At 31.6% G+C, this 8,221-nt stretch overlaps 1 protein-coding gene across 2 annotated transcripts; it reads left to right on the top strand.

Annotated features, from left to right (window-relative positions):
- The first annotated feature begins 1,026 nt into the window (after window positions 1–1,026).
- On the top strand, window positions 1,027–6,716 carry LOC129295806 (kinase-interacting family protein-like). 2 transcript variants are annotated; one of them, XM_054934381.1, is made up of 3 exons: window positions 1,027–1,115; window positions 1,794–1,969; window positions 5,299–6,716. In XM_054934381.1, the coding sequence occupies exons 2-3, from the start codon at window positions 1,828–1,830 to the stop codon at window positions 6,291–6,293; spliced, it is 1,137 nt and encodes a 378-aa protein (XP_054790356.1). In that variant the 5' UTR covers window positions 1,027–1,115; window positions 1,794–1,827; the 3' UTR covers window positions 6,294–6,716. The 2 variants fall into 2 exon arrangements, with proteins under 2 accessions (XP_054790356.1, XP_054790357.1); XM_054934382.1 differs by lacking the exons at window positions 1,027–1,115; window positions 1,794–1,969 and adding an exon at window positions 5,086–5,187.
- The last annotated feature ends 1,505 nt before the right edge of the window (window positions 6,717–8,221 follow it).

Here is an 8,221-nt window from a genome sequence, read left to right as displayed (position 1 = left end):
ACATTAACATATTTTATTTTTTGAATAGAATTCACAAATTTAATAATATTATGTACAATTTTATTAATATTTATGTTTTAAAAAATAATGTATACATTTAAAATTAATTAATTATATTCTATTAAAATTCAAACCGTGGCTTAAAAACTGGAGGAACGATGAGGACTGTGAACAAATTGGTTGTAAATAAAGCCGGAAATAAAAGTCGGGCCTGAAGGGCCGAACTTGAAAGCCTTGTTTAAAGAAGAGCTCGGGCTTTAAAAATAATTTTTTTAAAGCAATCAGGTTTGAGGGCTTGGCCCTAATAAACTTTGTAAAAAAAAGCTCGGGCTTGGGCTCGGGCAGTCCTTCAAATCCTATTACATTATTATTATTATTTTTTTTTGGTAGAACACATGTTTAAAACCAATGACCTTCTCACCCGATCCAACACGCATTATATTATTATTAATTTTAATTTATTTTAAAATTAATTTAATATAATTTAATAAATATCAGTGTATAGTATAAAATTTATGATATTTTTTATTTTTTTATAATTATTATGTTGGTGTATTTATAAAAAATAAATTATTTTTAACCAAGATTTAAATTTTATTACTAGACTTCTAAATGTGTGTTGTTTAATTTTTAAAAAATTATGAGGATCTTAATTTTTTTAATTTCAAAATATTTTAATTAATTTATAATATTTAATATTTAATTTTTTTTATTTTTTAAAAAAGTGCTTGGAGGCTCAACCCTGAACCCTTTACATAAGGACTGAACTTAAAAATGAGATTTAAAATAAAAAATTAAGCTTTTGGGTTCAAGTCTGAGCCCATAAGAATCAAAGTCTTTAAAGTTGGACTTATCTGTATTTTCAGCTCTAATTGTAAAGAAAAAAAAAATTTGGTAGTTAAAAAAAAAAAAAAACTCCAGTGCAGAATTTGGTGATGGCCCCTTGACTGGTGACGTGGCATTCATTATACGCATTTATGCCTTGGCCCTCATTCCTTTCTTTCCCGTCACTTGGCTTGCTTACTTCTTTCTGTGTCTGCTTTTAATCTTTCATCCTTCCGAGCGCTCTTCTTCTCCGTCACGATTCTCTGCCACCCATCAATCTGGAAATTCCGGTGAGTCTCCCCTTCTCTTATTTGCTCTTGTTTTCATGATTCTTATTCGGAACTAAATTGGGTCAGTGTTGTATAGCAATCCGGTGTCCTAATTTGCATGAAGTTTCCAACTTTCTTTCCTTTTCCTCTGTTTTCCCCTTTGCCAAACAGAGCAAGTGCCCAGTCGCCCAATGTCCCTGTTTTTCCCAGCTCACATGATTCACCTTGATCCCGTACAAACCTCAGAGAGCCTGAAAACAAAACCACTTTTATTCAAAAATACTAGTTTAATATATTGGTATTTGACAAATCCTCATTCAAAAAACATTTCCGTGCTCCATCAGTTGCTTCTTTGAGATCTGCGTTCTCATGTTTTTGTGTTTCTGCTCTGCCCCCCCCCCCCTTTGTTGTGTCATTGCCTGCTTTAAATGCAAAGGGTCATAATCCCAAAGAGCATGCCAGCATGGATGATTATTAGGTCTTGCTATTTAGTATTTTATTACTATATCATGCAAATCGGGTTAACTCATAGTTGAACCATGTGTTGACTGGTTTAATAATATGTTTTATTTATGAATTGTTTGATCTTCTCAAATAAGTATTCTGATCGGTTGAATGAGTCTAGTTTTAATGCTTTCTATTTACTGCTCTATTATATTATCATATTTTGCATATAATTATCTCCAATTTTTTTAAAAGATAAATTCAGGGTGATTTTGACTCAAGAACATTAATGGAGGGGACCTCAAACCTGGTTTATATGCAAAAGGAAGAAGACAAAGTGATTTCGAATTCTCACCTCTCGTCATCTACAAAAGGATTCAAGGACTGTACCCTCGTTAACATGCCCTCTTGGTTCCTCACCCACGTTACCGGTATTGGTTTCTTTTTTTTATTTTTTAAAATTTTCTTTTTCTCTGAAATTTGGTTTTTGTTTCTGATTTCATGTTCTTACTTCGTTACGTTTTTCAACGTAGTATCAATCGGTTCGTTCTTCCTTCTCACTCTCACTTGACTCCGTAAGTCAAGTCCGTGTTAACCCATGCTACCATATGCCTATCCTAATCATAAAATAAGCCCAGTTTTATTTTAATTTCCTTCTTGAGTGAAGTAAAATGAGCTTAATTGAGCGTATTTGTTGGTTTGTTTTTTTTTTATAAAGAGTGGATGCCAAAAAATTTGGAGAAATAAGTGTCATGAATATAGGGTAATTTTATAGGCCCTTGGCCCACATCTGTGGACAAATAGTTATTTTTAGTTTTTCTTTACTTTGAGGAAAAAAAGCACAAGTTGAAAATTGAAATTGAAAATCAAAATATATACTTCATTCGTTTAAAAATATAAGGTATTTTTTAAAGAGTTGGATGTTAAAAAATATAAGATATTTTTAATTTTTTAAATTATAATCATTACCTTTTTTTTTCAAAAGTTTCTTTATTAATAATGACTTTATATTTATTGTAGAGTGTTTAATAGGAATAAATATAAAAAGATAAGATTAGTTGAAAAGTAAGTAATTACTTTATTGAGAGGTGAGATTCAATTAAAAATATTTTATATTTTTAATCGGAAGGAGTATCGTACATTTATATATTAAAAATTTTAGAAATTCCAATATTATCTTGTGCAACATGAATAGTCATATTCATGAGTTACAAGTAACCTTTTCCTTTGCAATTTATAAGATATTTTTTAGGTAAAATTTTACATATAAATGAAATTTATTAAATGCTTCATCTAATTCAAAATATAAACAGTTTTTTTAATTTGATATCCCTATTCTCATAAAAATATATTTAATTATTATTTTATCGTTAATCTGAATTACCACTTTATTATATGATGAGTGAGAGATACATTTACACAATTATTTATTTTAATAAGTACAAGGGGTAAAATGAATTTTTTTTACATATAATAGATTACTTATATTTTAAATTAAGATTAGTAGAAGGAAAAAATTTATGTTTTGGATTGGAGGAGGTTTCAAAAATATCTTTTATTAATAAGAGTGTCAAAGAAATTTACTTAAAAAGTAAAATAATCAGAGGTGATATTAGAATAATTATTATTAATAAAATTTTATTTGTTTTAAAAAAATGGCTTGTGTTTTAAAAAATCAAATCATTTTTAAAGGGAGGGAGTATCTGTTTTAAAAAATATCTAATTTTAAGATAAATTTAATAACTTTCAAAGTTTTCCTTTACCTTTCTTGTTTTTTTTTTAAAAAATGCTCCTTTATCTAAGGTGAAATATGTTAAGGAAAAAAAAATCATGAATATTGAATAGTAAATTTAAATGTACTCTCTTTATTTAAAAATATAAAACATATTTTGAGAAGTTGAATGTTAAAAAATATAAGACATGTTTTGAGGAGTTGAATGTTTAAAAATATAACGTATTTTTAATCTTTTAAAGTGTAATTATTTTCATTTTTTTAAGTGTTCCTATTAATAAATAACTTTATGTTTATTATAAGGTGTTTAATAGAAGAAAATATAAAAAAAAAGGTTAGTTTAAAAATAGATAATTATTTTATTAAAAATAAAATTCAATTAAAAATATTTTATATTTTTTAACAAAATGAATATAAATTTTGAATAGCAAATCATGAACATTGAAAGTTTAAATTTTTAATTTGAGGTTTTTTGAATAATTAAAAATTAAAAACTAACAATTAAAAAAAAAAAGTTATTGATTCCGTTCAAAAATATGAAATATTTTTTAAGAGATTGAATGTTTAACAATATAAAATATTTTTAATTTTTTTAGATATAATTATTATTTATTTAAAGTGATTTTATTAAATAAATTATTTTATATTTATTTTAAGATGATATATTTTATTAAATAAAAATAAATAAAAAATAAAATTTAAAATAAATGTAAGGTATTAAGATTTAATTAAAAATGTTTTAACTTTTGTAAGAGCCCCGGTAAAAGAAATCAGAATTAATTGAGATCACATGCGCCTCGCAGGTGAGAAGTGAGAAGAGGTTAGAGAAACCTTTTAGGAGCAATAAATCCTTCAATCAATTATCACATCAACAACAGAAGCAGAAGAATCCTCCAGTTCTCATCTGTCCCTCTTATGTACATTGTGTTGCTCTTCCTCCAATTACCATTTTCCGTACGTCGATTCTCTCTCTCTCTCTCTCTCTCCTCCACGCTCACCCCTCCCACGCGCTTCCCCCTCCATTTTTTGAAATTATTTAAAGCCCACAACGGCGCACACAGCAATTATATTAAAAAATTAGGTTCCATTCCTTTTCTTCGGCCAATGCGTTACTTATATTGACCCTTGTGAAGAATTTGCGTTGAAAACTGTTCCCGTTATGTAATTGCGAGCCAGCCTCCTTGACAATTTTGTTGTTGAATGTTGAGACCTCATAATCTGAAGAAAAATTCTCTTGGTGTCTTCTGATCTTTTTCAAATTTCCCTTCTTTTTAATCTTTTTGTTCTTTTGCATGTACCCTTCAAAGTTCAAACCCTATTCTCAAGTTTAAATTTTGAAACCGGAGGATAGCGTGAGGCAAGAATATATATACAATGGTCCCAATCTAGTTTTCTTGCTGCAGTACACAATAGATATTGTTGGCATCTGTTACGGCGACCATACTTTTTATCCTCGCTTCCTGTGCATGTTCTTCAGATCGCTCAGAACCCCTTTTTGTTTTTGTTTAAAAGGAGGGGAAGATAAGAACTTTTCTTCACACTCGGTAAATGCACTGATGAGGTACATGATGTTGACTTGTGCTTTAATTTGTTGCAGCACAGTCCTACGCCATACCCTAATAGCCTAGCCTGTATCTGCAAGCAAAGTCGCTTGTGAATTCAAATTCCCATTTTGAAATAGTGTGTAGGTCCTTGAGAAGTTTTAACTTTTTCCTCTAACGTTTCCTGAGTTATATTAATTGTGGTTGTCTCAGTGTTCCCTTCTTTTGTCTCATTGTTAGTTGGCCTGTCCCTTTCTTCTACCCCTAAATTATAGAGCATCCTAATTGGGTTCTGGTCTATTTAACTCTACTTTTTGGTTCATCTTGAGTTCTTGACTGGGAAATCCATCCAGCACAATGGGTCTGAGTATATCAGGTTAGCTACATTCAACTGCCCCTTCACAAGATAAAAACTTTTCTCTACCCTCCTCCTCCTCCACCTCTTCTTCTGCTTTTACTTGCTTTCTGATTTGGTGTTCAATGTCAGATCTGGAGGAGAGGATGAAGGTGCTGACCGTGGGGATAGAAGATGAAGAAGTGGGAGATACATTTGCAGAAAGGGCAGAATCATACTATCAGAAGCGTCCTCAGCTGCTGACACTCTTGCAGGATCTGTACAATGGCTATATTACCTTGTCTGATCGTTACATCCAGACGTTGGCCAAACACAAGCACCACCACCATCACCATAGCAGACACTCATCTCAAGTTTCAACCATTGAAGATGGCTATTCAGACCAAGAAGAAGCAGCCAGTGGGATGAGCCAGGTTGATTCTGACATGGAAAGCTCACTGTCTTACCAGCAGCAGCCTACTCCTCCTCAAACCAAGTTCTCCAACACTCCCTTGATTGACATAGATTCCATTGTTGCTGAGCTTGTGATCAAGAACGTGGACTATGAGATTATGATCCATGAGGTCTGTGTGATGGAGAAGAAGTATGGGGAGTCTTCAAGGAAAATAGATCTTCAGAAGAGCCTGCTTGAGGTTTTGGAGTCAGAGAGGCTTGTTCTGCTGAATGAGAATGCTAGCTTGGGATTCAGAGTAAAGGCTTTAGTGGAAGAGAACAAAGGCTTGGCCTCAGAGACTATGTTTGTGAAGAGGAAGGCAGGGGAATTAGCCAAGTGTGTGGTGAAGATGAGGGAGGATCATAGAGTGTTCATGCTGCATAGGAAAATTGAAGATCTTCAGGCACAGATCAATGGATTGGAGAAAAGGAACAAGGAATATTACGAGCAGCTTCTGAGAAGAGATTACAATGGACGAGAGGATAATAATAGTGGCTGTTTGGAGAAGAAGGTCAAGAACAGTGATGGGATAGCTTTGGAGATTCGGCTTCATATGCAGAGACTGAGTCGAAGGTTCAAGTGGAAGGAAGATATTGCAGGAAAGGATTGCGAGGTGAAGAAAGTTCCTAATTTGTGGAAGAAAGTGAAGAACATGGACTTTCTTCTCTGTGGAATGAACCCCACATGTGCTTGATTTAACTGTGATTAGATTATCACAAGTTAAGCTATAATTTAGGTACACATTTTGGTCTTCAGCTATATATATATATATATATGTAGGTCACTGAGTAGTTACTGTTGTGTCTCACAATGAGATCCTAACCTGAGACAATGCTAGGTGCTGTATGTTTTTGGAAAAAAAAAAAACTAATTGCAGATGAGTTTTCATGTTATTGTAAAGCCAAAGTAGAGTGAGACTGTCTCTTGTCTCACTGTGGAGCTGCTTAGTTCTGCACAACTGGTCCTGTATCTTTAAATGCATATTCTGTATTCCTTAATCATTGACAGCAAGTGGTAGGTAATACATTTTGAGATTATCAAGTTATTCTAGCTGCACTCCTATTTCCTTGCCTCCTTGTATTGTTTTTGAGAAAGCATAATACAGAAATTTGGATTAACATGCGTGAAATGTTTTGTTTATAATTGGTTTATGATTTTATTATGATTTTAATCATTAACTCCGGTGCATTGGGGATTCAATGACTAGCGGGTCTAGCGTATTTCTGCAACTGGGTGGAGAGGCAATCCAGAAAACCCGGCCCTGTTGAATCAAGTGGTTATGAGCCGTAGTGCCTTTGCCGCTTGTTTTGTGAAGGGGAGGACTGAATCGTGATTAGATTATTATTGTAAGATCCAATGAACTGCAAATGAATGATTAAACAAGAATTCCACATCCATTGAGCGCTTGTCAGGAATCTTTTTAATGAAAAACATTTTGTAAGAGGATGTCTGAATATTAGGACATGGTCCTACAATAAATTATACCACCAATGATTAATTATAATTAATTAATTAGGAGTCCAATTAATAGTGATGATGTAAGTGATTATTATCCTCTAAACACGATAGGGCATTGTGCTATTGGTCTTCAATGAAAATGGATAGTTTTTACATATATAACCTATATATATGATATATATGATCAAATTAAATAAACAATTTAATATTTTATTATATTTTTTATTATGATTGATTTATTATATTTGTCAATAATATATTATAATATGTCAATGGTAAACTTTTGTAAGTTTTTAAATTTTTAATGATAAATATATTGTATATTAATAATAAACTCTTTATATATTATAAAATTTTGCTAGACTATTGGACTGATTATCTTAAAAATAAATGGAATAGTTTAGAGATTGAAAATCAAACTTATAAATTTTTAAAATTTAACACTTAAAATTTATATTAAATTAATTAGTCCTTTTGAAATATTTTTGCCATTCTCCCTCTTCCTGCAAGTTTTATGGTTATGGGGTTAATAATTTGGATTATGCTTTTAATACACGTGTCAGCTCACAACAGGTTGGCACACTCTTGAGGAGGATTGCTAATGATCATCAAACATCAAAACAATACCATTATAATGAAGTCAGTTGAGCCACGTAGTCAACACTATTTTCTTACTTTTTGCTTCTAGACGAGAGAGATTAGATCATTATCTTGCCATGATATCTCTTATCTCACATGAAGCATTGCTCATAAAGTGATTCAAAAGGAATCTCATTTTGGATGAGTCTAAATATTTTCATAGAATTACTACATGCACAAACTCTATTGCAAACTTTGTATTTAGTAAAGCTTCAAACTTTGTAATTTGGTGACTGTGAATGAATTTTCTAATATCATAGAATTACTACACGTATGCCCTATTATAATAACAAATTGCTATCATGATAGCTCTCCAGACCAACTTTAGGAGCGCGTTATTTTCCCGTTCAAAGCCCAATTCGAGCAATTCAAATGTCTCACATGTAACTCCTAGAGCCATTTAGCTATTGGCACTGGTTCCACATCCAAATATTGAATCAAATGAGATTTGAACACCTAAATTCAAAATGGCTCATTTTCTTTCAAAATTACTACCAACGTGCCTAAACTCTTAAACCAAATGTC

Source organism: Prosopis cineraria, unplaced genomic scaffold, assembly GCF_029017545.1.
Source record: "Prosopis cineraria cultivar Desert tree isolate PC_DT_omini unplaced genomic scaffold, ASM2901754v1 PC191, whole genome shotgun sequence".
NCBI classification, from domain to species: Eukaryota; Viridiplantae; Streptophyta; class Magnoliopsida; order Fabales; family Fabaceae; genus Prosopis; species Prosopis cineraria.
The sequence above is the reverse complement of the archived record's forward strand: the minus strand, read 5'-3'. Positions and strand labels throughout refer to the sequence as shown.

What these genes read in the sequence shown, in the direction of transcription:
- LOC129295806 (XM_054934381.1), top strand. Translation starts at nt 1,828, where the DNA reads ATGGAGGGGACCTCAAACCTGGTTTATATGCAAAAGGAAGAAGACAAA. An exon ending in GTTCCTCACCCACGTTACCG is followed by an intron (nt 1,970 to 5,298) that starts GTATTGGTTTCT and finishes GTTCAATGTCAG; the next exon opens with ATCTGGAGGAGAGGATGAAG.